Source organism: Orycteropus afer, unplaced genomic scaffold (genome assembly GCF_000298275.1).
Source record: "Orycteropus afer afer isolate SDZICR_OR568_19922 unplaced genomic scaffold, OryAfe1.0 scaffold00297, whole genome shotgun sequence".
Taxonomy (NCBI): Eukaryota; Metazoa; Chordata; class Mammalia; order Tubulidentata; family Orycteropodidae; genus Orycteropus; species Orycteropus afer.
In genome coordinates, this window is record NW_006921884.1 from 2,319,150 (window position 1) to 2,343,466 (window position 24,317).

The 24,317-nt window shown below is 36.1% G+C and overlaps 1 protein-coding gene across 1 annotated transcript in view; it reads right to left on the reverse strand.

The window, feature by feature from the left end:
* Window positions 1–24,317, reverse strand: part of LRBA (LPS responsive beige-like anchor protein) — a 1,065,192-nt gene that overhangs the window by 118,820 nt on the left and 922,055 nt on the right. The window contains 1 exon segment of the mRNA XM_042782393.1: window positions 4,987–5,154. Coding sequence (XP_042638327.1) covers window positions 4,987–5,154 — 168 coding nt within the window.

The window sequence follows — 24,317 nt, forward strand, 5'->3', positions numbered from 1 at the left end:
GTACATAAATTATATTTCGATAAAATGCATTAAAATATATATATATATAGCTACCCTGAAGTGCAATGCTGCCAGTAATATGATATTATCCATATGCCTATACCAAAAAAACAACCAAACTCACTGCCCTCGAGTCAGATCTGACTCACAGAGACCCTTCCTTGGGTTTCTGAGGTGGCATCACTATGGAAGTAGATTGCCCAACCTTCCTTCTGAGGAGTGGTTGATGAGTTTGAACCACCAGCCTTCCGGTTAGCAGTCAAATGCCTTAGGCACTATGACACTAGAGCTCCCCATATGCCTAAAAGAAATACTATTATTTAAATTTATGCACTAACCACTAATGCCAAAAAATCAAGAAATTCAAGATTTTTTTTACCAACTTCTGTAGTCTGAAATTCACCCAACATGCAATGAAGATGCACTGTTAATTACTAGTGCTTAGAACAAAGTTGGAAATGAAGAAAGATCTGTAGCTGGAAAATATGGCCTTGTTGATAGAAACAATACTGGAGACTGCAGGATATAATTTTGCAAGACCAACAACTTATTCATGGAAAACAGCTTTTTTCAACAACATACATGGTTGACTATACATGTGGACTTGACCATATAGAACATATACAGGAGTCAAATGGACTAAATGTATGGAAAGAGATGATGGAGAAATTCATTATCATCAGTCAGAACAAGACCAGGGGCTGATTGCCCAACAGACCATCAATGGCTCATATGCAAGTTCAAGGGGAAGATGAGGAAAATTTTAAAAAGTCACAAGAGCCAAAGTAGAACCAGTATATCTCACCTGAATTTAGAGACCATCTTAACATTAGATTTGGTGAATTGAACACTAATGACCAAGTACCAGATGGGTTGTGAGATGACATCAAGGATAGCATATATGAAGAAAGCAAAAGGTCATTAAAATGATATGAAAGAAAGTTGTTGTTTTGTTGTTGTGTGCCATCGAGTCAGACCCGACTCACAGCAACCCCTCCTTGGGCTTCCGAGGCAGTATCACTATGGAAGTAGATTGCCCCATCTTCCTTCCGAGGAGTGGCTGGTGGGTTTGAACTGCCAGCCTTCTGGTTAGCAGTCAAGTGCCTAAGCCACTATGCTACCAGAGCTCCAATGAAAGAAAGAGAAGATCAAAATAGATGTCAGAAGAGACTCTGAAACTTGCTCTTGAAGGGTGAGTGGCTAAAATGAATGTAAGAAATAATGAAGTAAAAGAGCTGAACAGAAGATTCCAAATGGCAGTTCAAGAAGACAATGTGAAATATTATAATGAAATATGCAAGGACCAGGAGTTAGAAAACCAACATGAAAAAACATGTTCAGCATTTCTCAAGTTGAAAGAACTGAAGAAAATTTTGAAGCCTTAAGTTACAATACTGAAGAAATCTATGGGTAAAAAAATAGAGTAACACAGGAAGCATGAAAAAAAAGATGGAAGGAATACACAAAGTCACTGTACTAAAAAGAATTGGTTGCCTTTTAACTGTTTCAGGAGGTAGCATATAATCAAGAACCAATGGTACTGAAGGAAGAATTCCAAGCTGTACTGAAGACACTGGTGAAAAACAGGGCTTGAAAAACAAGGCTCCAGGAATTGACAGAATACCTAATGACATATTTCAACAAATAGATGCGACTCTGGGAGCACTCACTCGTGTATGCCAAAACATTTGGAAAACAGCTACCTAACCAACCACCTGAGCTCTGGTAGCATAGTGGCTAAGACACTTGCCTGCTAACCAGACGGCTGGCGGTTCAAACCCACCAGCCACTCCACGGAAGGAAGGTTAGGCAATCCTACTTCCGTAGTGATACTGCCTCGGAAACCCAAGGAGGGGTCGCTATGAGTCGGGGCCGACTCGACGGCACATAACAACAACAACAACAACCAACCACCTAGGAAGATATCCACATTCATGCTCATTCCAAAGAAAGTGGTCCAACAGAATGCAGAATTATCAATCAATATCATTAGTATCATCTGTAAGTAAAATTATGCTGAGGATAACAGCTTTAGTGAGATAGAATTTATATATCATGTACCTTACTCATGTAATTGGTTTGTGTAAGGTAGAGAGGTGATCAATGAAGAATAAAAACAAGGAACTGGTCACACTAAGTGTCTTACAGAGGAAAGAACCACCTGATAGAGATGTTTCACTTTTTAACTAGCTGTATCAGACAGGTACTCCTCGGAAGGAAGATTGGGCAATCTACTTCCGTAGTGATACTGCCTCGGAAACTCAAGGAGGGGTCGCTATGATTCGGGTCTGACTCAATGGCACATAACAACAACATCAGACAGGTACAGGTTGAGTAGCATCCTCTTTCATGTAAAGAATGTATAAACTTTGAAGTAAAAGGGGTAGCTAGTTATATTATCTTGGATCTACCAAGAGACAAGTCTTAATTAAAAAAAAAAAAAAAAAGGCTCCCACAATGAGGGAAATGAAAATTAAGTACATTTTCATAGCAACTCTAGAATATTATGGAATTTAAACATTAAAAACATAGAGATTATATATAGCAAAAGAAATATGGGAAGTAGATTGCCCAGTCTTGCTTCTATGGAGTGGCTGGTGGGTTTGAACCACCAACCTTCTGGGTAGTAGTCAGATGCCTTAGGCACTGTGCTACCAGAGCTCCACCATAAATATATTATGGTATAAATACATGCTGGTATGTTAAGTAAAACAGGAGATTAAAAATCACATCTATATTGGGATTTTAGTCAAATAATAGTTATGTGGAGTTATAGATACAGGGAAACATAAAATAATAAAAGCAGGAAATATATTTGGTTGAAGAATTACGGGCAGTTAAAAGAACAAAGTAGTTCTCAAATATCTTTTTATTAAAAAAATAATTAAATAATAAAGCAAATGGGGCTATACTACTACTTATTCTAAGAATGAAATTACACACTCTTTTGTAACATTTGTATGTTGATTTTACCTCAAATTTATACATAGAACTCTATGTATGTTCTGTGCCATTCAGTTAATTGCTGCTCTAATAAAATAAAATGCCCCCTAGATGGAACATTCTTATAGAACTGAAAAATTGGAAAGGTCTTTAAGAGTTTATTTTGCTCAGCTTTCTGTTTCTATGGTTTTAAAACAGCAATTCAAAATAAATGTACATGCAAGTACATGGATGTTCTCATTTGTGTACTAACCTTTATCTAGCACATAAACCAGGTGGTAATATGCCAATAAGCTACCAGGGAGCTCTGGTGGTGTAGTGGCTAAGGCACTTGACTGCTAACTAGAAGGCTGGTGGTTCAAACCCACCAGCCACTCTTCAGAAGGAAGATGGGGCAGTCTACTTCCATAGTGATACTGCCTCGGAAATGCAAGGAGGGGTTGCTATGAGTCGGGTCTGACTCGATGGCACATAACAACAACAATATGCCAATGCCAATTTATTTAAAGATGTCTTTATTATATATTTTCAACATGATCAGGTCAGAAACAGAATTAGAAAGGAGTACTTTAAGTGCTGGTGAAAAATAACAAACTTTTGTTGTTGTTAGCTACTGCTGAGTTGATTCCAACTCATGGCAAACCCTAAGTGTGTTGAGTAGAAATGCACTCCATAGGGTTTCAAAGCTATGACATTTCCAAAACAGATCACCAGGGCTTATTTCTGAGGTGTCTCTGGGTGAGTACAAACCACCAACCACTTGTTTAGTAGTCCAGTGCTTAATCATGTGCACCAACCACCCAGGGACCTGGATAAACCTAGTCATTATAAAGTATGCTCCCTTTTAAACCAATATACAACTTAAACTATGAATCAAAGCCCCTGGTTTCTTATAATTCTTTCCTAAAATTGTATAGATATTCAAGGGTATTTTTGCTCAATCCTATAATCTTTTTATATAAGATACATTAGAGTTAGGAGTTTACATAATTAGATTTGAAATACAGTGAAATCTGTGAGAGATGGAACTTGATGGGACTGCCTTGTTTTTCTGGATCTCATCATTTTTCCACCTTGACAGGGTGAAGTCATACCATTTTTCTATCACTCTCCATTAGTGGAAAATATTTTAGTTTCCCTTCTCTGACAGGCTTCTGTCTTACACAGGTTTTGGTTTTCACAGTCTATGGAAAAGACTTTTTGTTAAGACCTTATTTGAGTGTTTTCCCTTAGAAAATAAATACCAAGGATGAAACACGTTTCAATGAGGTCTAACACCAAATCTGATGATGCAGAAATGCATCCCAACCTTCATTTATAAACTTTTATATTGTTACACAGTAAAACCTGCAAACTAGAATAACTAGGGATCAGAAATCGAAAAGTAGTAAGATTGAACCCTGTCAAAGGTAGAAACCTTGCACAAGACCTGGAAACACAAGGCAATCCCTTCAAGTTTTGGCTCTCAAGGTTTCACTGTATATCTACTTAGATATGTACTACATAAGGCGCTCTTGTAGTGCAGTGCCTAAGGCATTTGACTGCTAACCAGAAGGCTGGCTGTTCAAACCCACCAGCTGCTCTGCAGAAGAAAGATGGAGTGATCTACTTTTGTGAAGATTTACTGACTTGGAAACCCAATAGGGGTCACTATCAGTCAAAACTGACTTGATGGCAGTGGGTTTGGTTTGTGTTTTCTCACATTTATGCTCACAATCATTTTTCTTTAATGAATTACTATTTTCAAAATCATGTTGAGTAGCTTCCAAAGCTGTAGAAATTATAAATTCAACTATTAATCCCTTAACAGGTTTAAACTGGAAAGACTCTCATTTTAAACTAAGTCAAACATTTTGTTGGAAAGAAATCTATGGTTAAAATCCCAGCTAATCACTTACTAACTACATGGTACTGCTCAAGTCACTTCACCCACCTGGTTTCAGTTTATTCATCAGTAAAATGAAAGGATGAGGAAGATGATATCTAGTATCCTTAGTCTAAAGATATTTGATTAGAAATTTCTGTCTCAGTCAGATAACTTACCTCTCTCAATACAGGATCAGTTATTGAATTCAAATTGACAGCTCCTTCATAGGTCAAATAATAGAACACATTGAGGGACCGGACAGCTTCTGGTCCTTGCTGTTTATAGCCAAAAATGAGATCAATCCATTGGTGAAGTTGGCAGGAAACAAATTCACTCTCTAGGGCCTGAAAAAGGGAGAGATCAGATTATTGTGCCGAGTTCTAATAAAAAAAAATAGGAAAATTTTAAAACAAGCAGTAAAGTTTAGCACTACATTTCCTCTAAACAAAGACTTAAGGAAAAAAAAAAAAAAAAACTATTCTGATGTCCTATTTACTATGAGAATCTGTTCCTTGTTTATAATTAGACTCTCCTGAACTTGTCACAGTGAATTGTAATAGACTGCCTATATTTCATTATTCTTCCACTTTACTGGCAGCACCATGAGGGCCAGAACTGGGTCTCTCTTGATCACATTTATAACTCAGGGCCTGACAGGGACGCAATCTACATTTCAAAAAAGGAAGTCATGTAATATAAAGGCTATTATGGGAAAGAAAATATGAAAACATTAAAAAATTACTTTACACCTGAAATATTTATAATTATCCTATAATTAAAGCATTTTGTTTTCTATTTCAATAGCTGAAACAAATAAATTTTGAGGTGGAGCAGATAGTTCTAATTACTGATTTACTATTATAAGTATTAATATTACACTACACCAAATATTTGATGCTATTAATATAATAATGCTATTATTTAGTAACGAATGAGCATAATCAATTATTCCATGGTAATTCCGCATGCAAGATCCACTTCCTATCTCTTACTACATTCTCAGTTACTAGCATTGTTCCTAAAAGACAACCACATTGTTGTGTTGTTATGTGCTGCTGAGTTGGTTCCAATTCAGAGACTTTATGTATCACAGAATGAAACACTATCTGGTCAGGTGCTACCCTCACAATCATTGCTATGTTTAAGACCACTTTTGCAGTCACTGTGTCAATCCATCTCAGTGAGGGTCTTCTTTTTCACTGACCCTCTCTCTACTTTACCAGCATTAAGTCCTTCTCCAGGGACTGGTCCCTTCTGATAACAAGACCAAAATACGAGGAAAAAAAAAAAAAGTCTCCCCATCCTTGTTTCTAAGAAGCAGTCTTCTGTACTTCTTCCATGACAGGTCTGTTTGTTCTCTAGAAGTCCACAGTATATTCAACATTCTTTGCCAAGGCTCCAATTCAAAGGCATCAATTCTTCTTTTGTCTTCCTTATTCATTGTCCAGCTTTCTTCCCAAGGATATGACGCAACTGAAAATACCATGGCTTCAATCAGGTGCAACTTAGTCCTCAAAGTGATATCTCTGCTTTTTAACACTTTAAAGAGGTCTTTTGCAGGAGATTTGCCTAATGCAATTTATCATTTGATTAAAAAAAAAAGTTTTTTTAATTGTGATTTGGGTGAAAGTTTACAGAGCAAATTCATTTTCCATACAGCAGTTCACATATACTTTGTCTCGTGACATTGACTGCAATTTCCCATGATGCAACAGTTCTCTTCCCACTTCCTCCCCACAGTTACCTCTTCCCTGTGTCCTTCCCTCCTATGGACTCCTGCCCCCCGAGCTGTCTCCCTGTGCATACACAGCCCTTCTATTCTCCCATGATTTATTTCTCCAAGGAGTTTATCTACCTAATGTAAATGTTCAGCTCATATGCCTGTCTTTTGTTGGCTAGAAGCCACAGGAGTACGTTCAATTCTAGACCTGAAGGGCAGCTAGGGGCCATAATCTCAGTGGTTCCATCAGGCTCTATCAGACCAGCAAACTTGGTTCTTTATTTTTTTAAAATGATTTTGAGTTTTGTTCCACATTGTTCTCCCACTTTATCCAGGATCTCCTACACAGATCCCTGCCCAGCAACCATCTAGTTCTTCTGGTCTCATAGTCATATAGGCTGAGGATCTCATGGTGTACCAGCCCCTTAGACTAACTCTTTCCATGTATCTTTGGTTTTCTTCAATCTTCATTTCTTCTTTTTACATCTGAAATATTTATAATTTTCTTCTTTTTTCAACTCATCATTGAATTTAGATGGCTGCTTGCAGGCTTTTAAGATCCCAGTCACTACTCACCAAAGTAGGATATGGAACAATGTTTCTGTGTTGTATGTTACATCATTTGATTTCTTGACTGTTGCTTCCATGGGCATTGATTGTGGACCCAAGTAAAATGAAATCCTTGATAACTTCAATCTTTTCTCTGTTAATCATGATATTGCTTATTGTCTATTTCTGGGGATTTTTGTTTTCTTTATGTTAAGGTATAATTTATACGAAAGTCTGTAGTCTTTGATCTTCATCATTAAGTGTTTCAAGTCATCTTCACTTTTAGCAAGCAAGGCTGTGTCATCTGCTTATGGTGGTTCTTATTAAGTCTTCCTCCAAACCTGATGCTGTTTCTTCTTCATATAGTCCAGCTTCTCATATTATTTCCTTACTACACAGATTGAGCAGGTATGGTGAAAAGATCGAACCTGACCTACACATTTCCTGATTTTTAACCACACAGTATCCTCGGAAGGAAGGTTGGGCAATCTACTTTCGTAGTGACACTGCCTCGGAAACCCAAGGAGGGGTCGCTATGAGTAAGGTCCGACTCGAGGGCACATAACAACAACATCAACAACATCCTCATTTTGCTTGACCTGCCTCTTGGTCTATGTACAAGTTCCACATGAGTACAATTAAGTGTTATAACATTACATTTATTTCAGTGTAATCCATTATTTCCTTACTAAATAAACATCCAATAAATATTTGCTACATTAAAGAAAGTTATGAATACTAAAGAGTTTAAAAACTGGAGACTTTTTAAAGTATTCATAGTTAACACTGTCTGTAATTACTACAACATAAAAGTTTATTATGGACCAGTTGTTGTTGTTGTTGTTATGCGCTGTCGAGTCAAACCCGACTCATAGCAACCCCTCCTTGGCTTTCCGAGGCAGTTATCACTACGGAAGTAGGATTGCCCAACCCTCCTTCCGAGGAGTGGCTGGTGGGTTTGAACCGCCAGCCGTATGGTTAGCAGGCAAGTGTCTTAGCCACTGTGCTATGCCAGAGCTCATTTATGGACCAGTAAGTACTGCTATTCAAATCACAGATCTCTCAAACTCAAACTCTGAATGTTAATTAAAAATATACCAAGTTATAGCTAGTAATATAGCTCATCGAAATTAATTCTTATTTTAAAGTAACCATGTGTATGGCAGTGATGTATTTGTGGTGTGGCTTGCTGTCATGCTATCAATATTTGTAAGTAGAAATCTCCCATTTATAAAACAAAATTGACTAACCTATTTTTTCCCATTCCTTGATCATTCTGTTCTGACATTTTCCTCATTATTTAATGCCTTCCTCTCCACCTAAGTTACTATGTGTCTACCCTATAGATACTAGTTTACCTCACTTCTACTTCCACTCACAATAACCATCAAAGAAGATTTATTTTTGTGTGAAAACATTTTGATTTTTTTTTTTTTTATGAACAGTGGTCTAATACATCATTTGTCTTTTTGTGATTGACTAATTTCACCCAGCATAATGCCCTCTAGGTTTATCCACATTATGTTTTGTGGATTTAATGTATAGCATTCCATCGTGTGTATACAGCATACTTGTTTAGCCATTCACCCATCAATGGACATTTAGGTTGTGTCCATCTTTTTGCTATTGTGAAGGGTGCTGCAATCGACATGGGTATGCATATATCTGTTCATGTCATGGCTCTTATTTCTCTAGGATATACATCTAATAGCAGTGTTGATGGATTATATGGTATTTTGATTTCCAAATTTTTAAGGAAGCATCATACCGTTTTTCAGTGATTGCACCATTTTATAGTCCCATCAACAATGTATGAGGGTTCCAGTGTCTCCACACCCTGGCTACCATTTGTTGTTTTCTAATTTTTTAAACTTTGTATTAGTGTTAGTATCAGATAATATCTCATTGTTGTTTTGATCTGTATCTCTCTAAAGACTAATGATTACAAGCATTTCTTCATGTATTTGTTGGCTGCCTCAATGTCTTCTTTGCTGAAGAATGTCCTCTGCCAATTTTTCAACAGTATTATTTGTCTTTTTCTTGTTGGGGTGTTGAAGTTTTCTATAAATTGTAAAGATTTTCCCTTTGTCTGATAATTTTTTTAAGAGCTTGTTTTACATTCAATGTTACATGTACATTTAGTTTCATTCCCCATTTACCATGTCCAACCCTAACCCAGTCTCCTCCCCTGCCTACCCTATAACCCTCCCCCTGTGCCCATGATTATACACTGTTTGCCTGCATTTCCTCAATTTGAATGTTGGTCCTCTGGTCTTCTGTGGTCTATTGCTCTAAAGGATGTATTCCCATAGAGTATGTGGGTGCATCATCCTGGGTTGAGTGGTCTACATGTACATCTTGTTAACTATTGGACTGAGAGCTAGCCCCTGGGAGTGAGTTTTATTCCAGGCACAGAATGTATTCCAGGGCCATAGTATTGGGAGTCTTACCAGATTTCATCTGACCAGTAATTCTGGTTATTATTGAGTTTTTGGATTTTGTTCCACATTTTTCCTCCCACTCTATACAGGATCTCCAGATTTGATCCTTTCCAGGATAGTTGGCATTGGTAGCCGGGCACCAACTAGTTCTTCTGGTCTCGAGGGCCATCGTGTCCTATTGCTGATTGCTTCCAAATGCCCCTGTGGTTTTTTTTGCATTCTTCCTTGCTTCCAACGCTAGGAGACCATTACCTGCATCTCAGATGGCCGCATGAAAGCTTTTAAGATGCCAGTCGCTAATCACCAATGTAGGATGTGGATCAAGGCTTTTATGTATTTTGTTGTGCCAAATGAATCTGGTGTCCCCCAGTACGATGGTCCTGAGACAGTAGATCTATTAGATCTCTCTCCCATAGTGTCTGGTTGTCTGTGAGGGATTACTGTGTCTGTCTTCTATTGTTTCTGTAAGGACTGCAGATATTTTGTATCACTGATGTCTGTGCAAGATTAGCCTCAGCTGAATCTATCCTTGGTCTAGAGTATAATTTTGTTCACTGACCCCCCAATTTGATCATCTCAGGTGTTTATGTGTTTATCCGTAGCCTGGTGTTTGGTGTTAATGGCAACACAGTATCATGGACTTGGTTGGTATTAGCATCTGTTGTCTATCTCTTATGTGCACAATTCGTTTTCCTACCATTTCCTAATGTTATCATGATGGTCATAGATCCTTCCTGTATATCCCTCCCCCTACCCACATCAGCATGTAGACCCCAACTAGCCCTAAATTAATTCTTCCCCTTCCCTCCCCACCCAGGTAACCTAAAAAGTGAATTCCCTTTCTTAAGCAAACCCTTCTGTGTCTTTTTACAGTAATGGGCTCATACAGTATTTGCCCTTCTGTGATTGACTTATTTCACTCAACAAAATGTCCTCCAGGCTCATCCACATTGTGAGATGATTCACGGATCCCTCATTGTTCTTTCATGTTCTTTAATGTAGCATAGTATTCCATTGTGTGGATATACCACAACTTGGTTATCTACTCATCCATTGATGGGCATTTATTGTTGTTTCTATCTCTTTGCTATGGTGAATTGTGCTGCAATGAACATAGGTGTACATATGTCTGTTCACATACCTTCTCTCACCTCTTTAGGATACATTCCTAGTGATGGAATTGCTGGATCAAATGGTACTTATTTTCAGTTTTTTTAAGAAAACTCCATAGCATTTGCAACAATGGCTGTACCATTTTACAATCCCACTAGCAGGGCACAAGAGTTCAAATCTTTCTGCAATCTCGCCAGCATTTATTATTTTCTGACCTGTTGAACTTTGCTATTATTGCTGGGGTGAGATAATATCTCACTGTTGTTTTGATTTGCATCTCTCTAATGATTAATGATAGTGAGCAATTTCTCATGTGCTTGTTGGCTGCTTGTATATCTTCTTTGGTGAAGTATCTGTTCAAGTTTTTTGTCCATTTGTGAATTGGGCTATTTGTCTTTTTGGTGTTGAGGTGTTGACATTTTCTTTAGATTTAGGAGGTAAGTCTTTTGTCAGATATGTCATGGGCAAATATTTTCTCCCAATCTGTAGGTTCTTTTGTGCCCTTTTGATGAAGTCTTTCAATGCGTGTAAGAATTTAATTTTTAAAAGGTCCCAGGCATCAAGCTCCTCTTCTATCTTCTACACATTCTGGGTTATGGCTGACAGTCTATTTATGCTGTAAATTAGGGCTCATAGATTTGCCCCTGTTTTATCTTTGATGAATTTTATAGTTTTGGGTTTTACATTTAAGTTTTTGATCCAGCTTGAGTTTTTGTGTATGGGGTGAGGTATGGGTCTTGTTTCATTTTTCTACAGGTGGATACCCAGTTTTGTCAGCACCATTTGTTAAAGAGGCTGTTTCTTCCTGATCTAATGAGTTTTGGACCTTTGCCAAAGATCAGTTGTCCATAGATCAGTGGGTCTATATCTGGACTTTTGATTCTGTTCCATTGGTCTATCTGTCTATCATTGTACCAATTATCTGATAAATTTTTGCCAAACTTTTTCCCCCAGCCTGTGGGTTCTCTTTTATTCCTTTGGTGAAATCTTTTGATATACATAAGTGCCTAATTTTTAGAAGGTCCCAGTTATCTATCCACTACTTGTATGTTAGTTTCTTGTACTGTGGTGGCTTGTGTATTTCTGTGAGGCTGGAAGTTATGCCACCAGTATTTCAAATACCAGCAGGGTCACCCATGGTGGATAGGTTTCAACAGAGCTTACAGACTAAGACAGAGTCAGAAGAAGAAAGGGCCCAGCCACTTCTCAAATAATTGGCCAGTGAAAACTTTATCAACAGCAGTGAAACACTGCCTGATGTATTACTGGAAAACTTCATTAAAAGCCCTGAAACTCTGTTCGACATAGTGCCAGAAAATGAGCCCCTCAGGCCGGAAGGCACTCAAAATACAACTGAGGAAGAGCTGCCTCCTCAGAGGAGAGCTGACCTTACTGATGTGGATGGAATAAAGCTTTTGGGACCTCCATTTGCTGATGTGGCATGACTCAAAATTGGAAGAAACAGCTGAAAATATCCATTAATAATTGGAATGTGGAATGTATGAAGTACGAATCTAGGAAAATTGGAAGTTGTCAAAAATGAAATGGAACACATAAAGATTGATATCCTAGGTATTAGTGAGCTGAAATGGACTGGTTTTGGCCATTTTGAATCAGGCAACCATATGATCTACTATGCTGCAAATAACAAATTGAAGAGGTAATGAATGGCATGGCATTTATCATCACAAAGAATGTTTCAACATCTATCCTGGAGTACAATGCTGTCAGTGATAGGATAATATCTATACACCTACGAGGAAGACCAGTTAATACGACTACTGATACTACTCAGGCACAACTAACTACTTCATGGGATTAATTTTCTTGGTTTAAAGGTTTAGGGTCATGGTTCATGGATCTAGCCAGTCAATTGGCTTAAAGTTGTTTTTAGAGTTTCTGTTCTACCTCCTTGATTGGAGGGCCACATCTTGGGTCTAAGAAGCTTGCAAGTAGCCATCCAAGACACAACAACTGGTCTCTATTCACTTGGAACAGAAGAGGAAGAAGGCAACCCAGGAATCAGAGAAGGAAACAGACTACAGGTGTCACTGCCTCCATAAACTTCTACCACCTCTGTCATGAGACCAGAAGTAATGAATGGTGCCTAGCTACTATTACTGAACATTTTCATCAAGGACGCAATAGACGGATATGGTCCAAAAGGAAAAAAACCAGGGACCAGAATTTCAAATTCGTATGAAAACCAGACTCACTGGATCCACTGAGATTGGGGAGGCTCCTGAATCTATTGTCCTGAAATAATCCTTAAACCTTGAACCAGAACTATTGCATGAAGCCATCATTAAATTAAACAATATTTTAGCTGAATCAATAAGGAATGTCTGCTTTGAGTACTGCGGTCTTATACTGCCACAAAAATAAATTATAAAAAAAGATATAGACCCTCTTGCGACAAAAGCCACCCTTGTTTATATACAGGTATACCTCTTCTCTTGATGTTTCCTGCATCAGGCCCACCCAGAGTAGCAGGCCGGAAGAGCAGGAGAAGGGGGATAAAACCCAGGAAGCCAAAGAGAAGAGCAATCAGCCTAAGGGATTAGGTAAGGAGGGGAAACTCAGGGACACCCAAAGAAGCAGGCCAGAAGAGCAGGAGAAAGGGGATTAAAAGACAGGAAGCCAGACAGAGGAACAGTCAGCCACAGGGACCCAGGTGGGGGGGATACGAGAGGTCTCCAACAGCAGGACAAACTTGTCTGTCGGTTTGTCCTACTGTGGTGACATGTAGACGTGATGGCAGGAATACACAGAGTCACTGTACCAAAAAGAACTGATCGATCTTCATCCACTTCAGGAAGTGGCATATGATCTAGAACCAATGGTAATGAAGGAAGAAGTCAAAGCTGCAATGAAAGAACTGGCAAAGAACAAGGCTCCAGGAATTGATGGCATACCGATTGAGATATTTCAACAAACAGATGCCCCATTGGAGGCACTCACTCAGTTATGCCAAGACATTTGGAGGACAGCTACCTGGCCAACTGACTAGAAGAGATCCATATTTGTGCCCATTGCAAAGAAAGGTGATCCCACAGAATGTAGAAATTATAGAACAATATCATTAATATCACATGCAAGTAAGATCTTACTGAAGATAATTCAGAAACATTTGCAGCAGTATATTGACAGAGAACTTCCAGAGGTTCAAGCCGGATTCAGAAGAGGACTTGGAACAAGGGATATCATAGCTGTTGTCAGATGGATCTTGGCTCAAGGCAGGGAATACCAGAAAGATGTTGACTTGTGTTTTATTGACTATGCAAAGGCATTTGATTGTGTGGATCATGACAAATTATGGATAACGTTGAGAAGAATGGGAATTCCGATTGTACTCATGAGGAATCTGTACCTTGACCAGGAGGCTGTCGTTCGAACAGAACAAGGGGACACTACATGGTTTAAAATCAAGAAGGGAGTGAGTCAGAGTTGTATTCTGTCTCCACACTTATTCAATCTATATGCTGAGCAAATAATCCGAGAAGCTGGACTATATGAAGAAAAACGTGGTATCAGGATTGGAGGAAGAATCATTAACAACCTGAGATATGCAGACGATACAACTTTGCTTGCTGAAAGTGAGGATGACTTAAGGCACCTGCTGATGAAGGTTGAAGAATACATTCTGCAGTATGGATTACATCTCAACATAAAGAAAACAAAAATCCTCACAACTGGACCAATGAGCAGCATCATAATAAATGGAGAGAAGATTGAAGTTGTCAAGGAATTCACGTTGCTTGGTTCTACAATAGATGCCAATGGAAGCAGCAGTCAGGACATTAGATGACGTTAGCATTGGGAAAGTCAACTGCGAAGGAACTGTTTCAAGTGCTGAGGAGCAAGGATATCTCCTTGAGGACTAAGGTGCTCCTGACACAAGCCATGATATTTCCAATCGCCTGGTATGCATGTGAGAGCTGGACAATGAATAAGGAAGACCGAAGAAGAGTTGATGCTTTTGAGTTGTGCTGGCGAAGAATGCTGAAAGTATCGTGGACTGCTAAAAGAACTAACAGAGCTGTCCTGGAAGAAGTGCAGCCAGAATGCTCCTTGGAAGCAAGAATGGGCAGACTTCGTCTCACCTATTTTGGTCATGTTGTAAGAAGGAACCATTCCCTGGAGAAGGATGTCATGCTTGGTAGGGTGGAGGGTCGACGAAAGAGGGGGAGGCCTTCAAGGAGATGGATTGATATGGTGGCTGCGATGATGGGCTCAAGTATAGCAGGGATTGTGGGGCTGGCGCGGGATCAGGCAGTGTTTCGTTCTGCTGTGTATGGGGTCGCTATGAGTCGGAAACGACTCGACGGCACTTAACAACAACAACGTACCTCTGTATACATATATGGTTTATTGAAATGAATGCCTATGAATAAGTAAGACCTTTATGGTAAAGCACAAATAATAAAATATTTACTTTAACTAATAATATTTAATATGGCTTTATAATATACCACAAACTAAAAAATGTAAAAAATAATACTGGAAATAAAACTAGGCAATTCTCACATTCCAATGTATACCTAAAACTTTCAGAATTGAAACTACTTAAATTATAATTTTTAGATATATTAACTAGTTTCAATTTTGCAAGTTATTGTTTAATATATCTCTTAAAAAGGTATTATACTTACAAATTTAGTAAACAGCTAAGAAAGCACAAAACTGCTTGATGTTTTATTTGAAATAAGAAGACAAGGACTTGTAATAACTTTAAGTAAATTTCAATTTTAAGTACATAAATTTAAGATTAACATAAAAATTCAGGAATTACTAATGCAAGTTGCACACAAAAATGATAGTCTGTTTCATTAACTTGGGCCTATGATAGGTGGGGGTGGGGGAGCACGTTTAAAGTGACACATAAAAACAGCAATTGTCTTAATTTGTGTGCAGTGCACTCCACACAAAAGCCCTAAATATGTTCAAATTAGAGCAAGCTGCTTGATTGTCACTGCAGTCTCATGTCACATTAATGCATGACAAACATTAAACCATACACTTAAATGGCAATTTATATCATTTAAATGTTTACTGCCAGATTAGCTCATCACTCATTTAAATGTGACTTTCTGACAGCTAATTTCAGTTAATTTTCTCCAATTCACTTAATTAGAACTTTCAATCAGAGGGACGTATATGTATCTTCTAGTTTACATTCTTTTTGTTGTTCAAAATCTGAGTTAATAAACTGCTGAAAAGCTCTACATAATCGATTAACAATGATATCTCTGAGTCTACAAAAAAGTGTGACTATATGAAGCATATTCACAGTATGTAGTCTTAGAGAGAACCTTCACTTATTTATGTAAATAATACTCTGGCCAGTAGTTTAAATAAAAAACGTTTAGTTCAGACACACACACTATTGAAACGATAAAATTAAAAAAAAAAAAATTCACCAAGCTAATTAAAAATTAATGATTTCAAAATTGTTTAATAAGATAAAACAGTCAGGAGTCTCCTGAGTGGCCATGGTGTTGTGATTTGAGACTATAAAATTCTAGAATGCTCAGCAAATGACTAAGTACAAATGAATTTTCGTAATATTAAAGCTATGAAAACTAGGGCAATTTTATGTTATCAAGCAAAGAACTGCAAGTTTGTGTTTTTTTTAAATAGATGATTACTTCTTTATACACTTTCAAAATGGTGACGTCGTTAGCTTTGATGCTTAAACCATTATGTCTAGAGAGAACATCAGAATTTTAAGCAAAAACGTTGAAATGAAAAATACTGTATGGTGATATTATGTCCTAAATGCACGTGGAGAGATGACCACAATGCCATGGTTCAGTCCTTCCTTTACAGTGTCATACTGGTCAATCCTTATGAGGTGACCAGTAATTCATGGAATTATTGGCAATATCTTTTCTATAGATTGATAATGAGTTACCTTCATGAATAGACTTTATATAAATAAATACATAAATAAATAATCCCATTAGTCATCTTTAAGCATCTATTGTGAAGGGACTCAAAAGAATAATGGCTATGGATATAAGAGCATTCCAAAAGGTTTTTAAATCATTACAAATGTTGAAATTCAGTTCACCATTTTAACATCTTTTAGATATCAATGACAACTGCCTAAATGAAAGTATATCTCATACATATATATAAAATAAACAAATGTACTTACTGAAGACTTAAGGAGGGGAGGAGGAGGTAGAGAAAATTGAGGGAAAAACATAATAGAAAATAATTCAGAACTAAACTGTGGAATTATGCCTTATAACGTCAGTTTTTGTGATCCAAAAACATAAATCATAAAACATACATTAAAAAAGTCATTATTCTTTAAAATTCCTTTTTCAGATGTTAAGGTTTTAAAAAATACTCCTTATATAAAATAATTATTAAGATCCGCATTTTTAATCACAAAAAAATAACAAGTCAGGAGAAGGCTAAGCATTTGAGATTTTTCAAAACCTTAAGGATAGGCAGTTCTCATTAAGACTGGAGTTAAATACAGCTTGCAGCTAGGGGATAGTAACATTCTTCCCATGCTGCTTTCAAACCTAACTAATCAATTGTTAGTACTCCCCTAGCAGGCTGGATATATAATTTACACCTAGTATGTGCTCTGAATGAGATTCGTAAAAAAGAAAATCCACTAAAATGTCCAACACAATACAATAATATTCAACTCATCTGAGTTATTATAAAATAAATCAGTGTAACTAATGTCCAATTGTTAAGGGATCAAATAAGACGATGAAAAGACTATCATATGAAGCCTCACAGAAATTGTCAATCCAGTCCAGGGGGACTCATATTAGTCTTGACAAACTGTCTTGGGGCTGATATCTGTTTTTTTAATGAGATCTATTAGGCAGAGACCGAAACACTTGAGATATGTTAAAAAGTATAGTATACAGATGTCAAATACAAACATTTATTAGTTACTTCCATTTGTTTGGTCCAACAAACAAATCACAAACATCAACAAATTAAAGCATTCCTATTATAAAGATAATAGTAAATTATTCATAAATAACTCATTTGTGTAACCCTGTTATCAGAAATAATTGTAACATATATGAGTATGTATCTAATAATAAATCTCACTGAAAGGAGTGCAATCTATGTTTGCCTGACACTAACTCATTAATGAAATAAATTATTTATTGATAAATATGTCACAAAAATCATTCTTATTTTCTATAGTTAAGTAATACAATAACTTATTCAGAAATAGTTTGCTTTTTCCAAGAAATTCTGAGCTAGATACAGAAAAAAACTCTAAAATAAAAGGTGGTACTTTAAATCATACATTTAGATAATCTATACAAACTTTTATAAAATACATGTATATGTAATGTATACAGACATATATACATATATGTGTATATATGCATGTATATTATGTATGCATGTATTTTGCAAATGTCTGTAGAGATTACATATATCTATAATGTACACATATATGCACATATATAAGTATACATTTGCATGTACATTATGTATACATGTATTTTATATAAGTTTGTATAGATTAAGTAAATGTACCACCTTGTATTTTAGAGTTTTTATTCTGCACATAGCTTACAGTTTCCTGAACAAAGCAAGCTATTTCTTAATAAGTTACCATATTACTTGATTCTCCTCGAAATAAGAATAGAAATAGGAATAATTTTTGTAACATTTGTACATAATATATACACATGTATGTATATATATATATGTAATGTAAAAATTATGTAAAATCAAAAGAAATTACTAGATGAATGTTTGCCTTAGACTTCTCTAGGAAACTTTATGTGTATAATTCCCGGATTAATTCTAACACGTATTTATACTCTTGCTAAATGCTATCATACCATTCCATTTAAAAAAGCAACTAAATATATCATGGATAAATGACTTTAAAAAAAAATTAAAAAGAAGCAAAGATGATTAAATATTATGTATAAACTTTTAAATATACAAATAATCACATAACTAGAAAGAAATAGGCCTATGCAGTGCAAATGCATATTATCTGTACACCTACAGCACTACTGCTATACCCATTTCCAGGCTTCTAGTGAACCTACTACAGCTATAAAATGCCACAGCAATGAGTTTCAAATAAGAGAAAAAAAACATTGATTAACGCTTCTGACTTGATATATATTGAAGTATTGTTGTTGTTGTTGTTATGTGCCGTCGAGTCGGCCCCGACTCATAGCGACCCCTCCTTGGGTTTCCGAGGCAGTATCACTATGGAAGTTGGATTGCCCAACCTTCCTTCCGAGGAGTGGCTGGTGGGTTTGAACCGCCAGCCTTCTGGTTAGCAGTCAAGTGCTTTAGCCACTATGCTACCAGATGTTATTTAATCATATTTAAGTCTCCATGAAGAAAAGAATAAAAAATTAGTTTTGTACATTTCTAATTGTAAAATCATGAGTCTTGAGTATAGATAGTAAGATATTTTAATGGAATTAATGTTTGGATTGGTAAGAATGTAACATACAACTTTATGAACTTGGAATTTTAAGTATTTTTCATTTTAAATATATGTAACACAACCTTCTTCTTGCACACATACACACACACACACACAGAGATTTAAAACGAACTGGTCTGTTATGTTTGCATGTGCTGGATTTCAAACACTAGTGGTAATGTTTCCTTAACATTGATATATGACCTTTGTAATTTACATTTAAGAAAGCTGTTTTTTCAGCCTAATTAGAACTGTTTCAAATTTTCCTGCTAAATATATGATATAAAGTCCTTTCAACTTTTTTATTCTAGAGTTTCTTTCCATGTCAACTTTGTTCCAATCAAAATATGCTTTGAATTAAATGATTTTGATTGAATATGTGGATCACATTTCACTTCTAAGATTTAAAGTCCAAAAAGGAAAAGTTTAGCCTGTTCAAACAAAGCAAGAGCAGCCACTTTGCGGAAAGCTATTCACATTTAAGAAGACTGACAAATTGTTTGTGTGCACCATTAGGTCTAGTTTCTGCAATAGTTGCCAGATTTCCTGTCCCTCTAATAAGATACATTAACTCCTTAAATGCTGGCTCTGAGATTGTGGTGAAGTCAACTAACTTTAGTGAATTTTTAATTTACCTGTAATTTTCCTTCTTTGAAATAAATGTAAAGAAAATTTTCTATTAAGAATTTTCAAACAACATAGCTCACAGAGTAATCAATCCTTTTTTTTAATATTGAACAAATACAAATTCAGTATATAAATAAATGTGCTTTGCAAATGTGATTTGCCAGAAGTACCAAATACACACCCAATCCTAACTTTTCTTTTTAAATGCACACATTTAACCTATTTTATGATTACTTTTTCAGGTGAAACATGATAGTGGAAATACTGAAATATTTCATGAACTATAATCTATTATCACGTGTTTAAGAGTCTCCCTTAGTGATTATAAATACAATGCTTTAGAAGCTCAGACACTTATTTTAACATCAACACATAAAAATATGAAGCAAGTTTTGGACTGTTGACAAAAAAAAGTTTAGCTGAAAAACATAGGTGAAGCTATGACATTAAAAGCAAGAATTCGTGAATGCCAAAGGGATTCCAAGAGGTTCAAGAATTTAGACTTTAAAAACTGTGGGATACAAAGGATAAAAATTTTATCTGACAGTTCTAAAAAATAAAATTTAGTCAACAACACATTGAGTCGAGGCTAAAAAGTAGAAAGAGAAATCACTAAAAGGAGTTCTGTACTTCTAAACTGCCCTTGAACTGCTGGGCTGAAGAGAGATTTTAGAGCTGGCAGCACACTGTTCATTTCTACATTTATATCATTACTAAAGAAAAGTATGAGTTAGTATCATATCTTGATAAAACCATCAAGTACTTGTGCATCTTTTGGCAGGAGAATCATTCTGTCTACGATTGTTACTGTGTAGTTTTAAATGGACTAGTCAACCAGCTGTTATATATTTTACACACTGAAGGCCATGTTTCCTTTGAAATTCAGTTTTAATCTCAACTGAAGTCTGTATTGCTCTGTGCCAAGATCAAAAGGATTAGGCAAACTTGCACAATTATCCTCCTTTCTAAGAGATGATTTTTTAAAATGTTAAATACTCGTATAAGCTGACATTTTATGCAACTATTTTCTTTAGAACTATAGAACACTGAAACATTTCATTAACATTTCAACCTTAGGTCACTCTTAATCTAAAATCTAAGAATTCATAATGTACAGATACATTAAACTAGTTATATAGGGACAGAGAGTTTTTTTTTTAATTCTAGTTTAGTAAGACTAGGTGGGGAATACTGTAATTAAGGGATATATACACCCATGTATTTCTTTTTTTGCATGCTATGTAACTTAGTTCATAAAATAAACTCCAGAGCTTATAATGATAACTACACAGCAAGGTAAGAAAATTTAACATAAGTGAAGTAATGTGAAAATAAAGGAGATAGTACACAAAAATCAAGCCCTGAAACTCTATAGACTTGTTAGAGGTGAGACATGTATGTGGTGCTAAGCTTTCTAGCAGGCAACATAAAGAAAGAAACACGAACACTTAAGAGAGACAAAATGACTATAATGTAAAAACAAACCAGATGGCCTGGAAAAAACACATTATTTCTATTTCTAAGATAAGAAATTCCTCCCTTGGCAATATGATGGAATCCAGGTATGTGACTCTCTGAGGGAATGACTTAATCCTGGGATAGTGTAAAGGCTAGACAAATGGACAGACTACATACTCTTCAGGCAATCTTGCATAAATATTATTTTTCTTAGGTGAGGCTTTGAATGGTAGGTTCTAGATTATGTTCCATGACAAGTACCTGGAATGCAGCCATTTTATTTGTCAGTTAAATGCAGAGACACATGCTTCAACAGCTAAACTAAGCTTCAGGACTAATAATCTTTTAAAAATGGAAGAGTGTATGGAGAAAGACACAAGCTTATCTGGAAGGCTAGTCCACTCTCACTTGGAGGAGCTAAAAGCCTATCTTATGACAGGTCCAACATTCTCCTCAGAAAGTAATTTTGGAGTATATTTCTTCACACAGATAAGTATGCAACAAAAGTCCCAAAATGCATATATAATGCTTCAATATTTACAGATATTAACAAGTGTAAAACAGACATATTAAATGTGCAGCTCTTTAAAATAAAGTAGTAAAGTATCCTTAGAATTAGAAAAACAATTGTGAGAACTATAATTTGTGCCTCCAAAGTAACCTAGTTATAAAAACACACACATAAGTAATAAGATCTTAATCTAAAATTTTCAATTATCCACCTAGGTAAAGGAAAAAAAAAATTTGTTTCCTCTTCAATAGCCATCAAAAAATATATAAATTTGCTGTATGAACTTCTGGAGGTTTCATTTTTGTAGTCAGTTACAAATAGAAGGAAAACAAAACCAAAAAAATTAAATCCCTTTCCATTTGCTTATCCCCATAGATCTGATAAATACTAGCAGTCTTTTGCCTTTGAAGAGGGCCAGAACAGAATCCTACTTATTGCCAGATGTAGTATAATCCTGTGGGGACTCCAGACAAAAACAAGGAGCTGTCTTCATGGCACCAATGATTCCCTGGACTGACTGCCATAAACTTATATTGGCAAATCAAAATCCCTGGCAAAATAGAACACTTATTATATCACCAGATAGTATTATATCCAGAAATACCCAATAAAGAGAATTTTTGCTAAAGAATGCAAATGCAAAAACTGCTGTGTATTTTTTAAAGCATTGGTAAGTTCAGCCAGAGAATCATATTACATCTGCACTTAATTTGTGTATGCAATTGCCTGTACATATGTTATGTAGGAGTAAAAGTCTTTTTCTTCTATGACTTTTGGTTAATATAATCAGGTTTCTCATCTATTCATTCAACAAACGTTCATTGAGTGTTAACTTTGGGTCCTATTCTGTGCTACATTCTGGGAATACGGAGATGACATGTCTCTTCAGAAGAAGAGTTGTTGTTGTTATGTGCTGTCGAGTCGGACCTGACTCCTGGCGACCCCTCCTTGGGTTTCCGAGGTGATATCACTACGGAAGTAGATTGCCCAACCTTCCTTTTGAGGAGTAGCTGGTGGGTTTGAACCGCTAGCCTTTGGGTTAGCAGTCAAGTGCCTTATGCCCTATGCTACCAGATCTCCCAGCATTCTGACTAGTATGATAGTCTAGGTGAGAACTGAGAACCTCAAATAAGATATGCGCAGTGGGAGTAGAAGGGGAAAGATTTGAGATATAAATTATTATTTATACCAAGTGATTACCAATGCGAGGGGTAAAGGAAAGGTAGTAAAGGATGATACTCAGGTTTCTAGCTTTGATCTTAATCATACTGGAGAAGGAAGAGTGTATATGATCAAAGATAAATTCAGTTTTAGACTTAGCATTGACATTTGGGACTTTCTTTTATTGTTGTTGTTGTTGTTATGTGCCGTCAAGTCAAACCCGACTCATAGCGACCCCTCCTTGGGTTTCCGAGGCAGTATCACTACGGAAGTAGGATTGCCCAACCTTCCTTCCGAGGAGTGGCTGGTGGGTTTGAACCACCAGCCGTCTGGTTAGCAGGCAAGTGTCTTAGCCACTATGTAACCCTAAGCCTTTGTTTTGGACCGAAGGCTGACAATTATAACAAAAATGTTTATATTATTTAAATATAAAAATATCACTAAAATATGTTCATGATCAATAGGATGATATAAGAGCCAAAAACCAAAAACTTCTTGAGTGACGAAATGACAACCAAGACCTCATATAGGTGCTGTCCAGTACAAATATAATGTAAGCTATATATATATAATTTTAAAAATTCTAGTGGATGCATTTTTAAAACAAGAACAAAACAGGTGAAATTAACTCCAGCAATATTTTATTTAACCCCAAAATAAAAATACCATCATTTAATCAATATAAAAATCATTAATGAGATATTTCACATTTTTTTTTATGGTATTGTGTTTTCAAAGTCTGGTATATATTTTACACTTACAATATGCAGCATATTTCAATTCAGACTAGCTATATTTTAAGTGATCAACAGCACATGTGACCAGTGATTACCACATTAGACAGTGCAAATTTATGCAAATCCAAATATTAAATCTACACTCAGAATCTTACAGCATTTTGATATAAGAGAGACTGTAGGGGTTAACAATATTTAACACTTTTTAAATATAGCTTCTCCTACTGAAAATAAAGACAAATCTTACACAGCAGAAAGTATCTGCCAGGCTACAAAATAACCTTCAGTGCAGTTTTGAAGAGGTCATTACTACTCTCAAAGCCATGAAGAATATCTACACCTTAGGATGTGACAGCAGAAATATAGCATCTTCAAGTGTGAAATAAATATAATGTTCTATAATGCATATTCTTCAGCCACTTACAGAACTCTGAGGGAATGCAGTATCATTTGAAAGATGAAACTGACGACTCTCGTCAACAATCAAGGTAAAATGGCTAACTCTAGCAAGTTCTGTGTCATGTACACATTCCATCTTTAAAAGTCCTTAGTTAGAATTCTTACATATTGGACTACTGGACTCTATCAGCTACATACTTTGAGAATAACTATATCACCATTGACTGCAATTTAGTATAGGGGACATAATCTTTGGTGAAAGCAAGATATGTGAAATCTACACACAATGTGGATATATTCACTATATATTCATTCATATATATATAAGTTCATTTATGCATG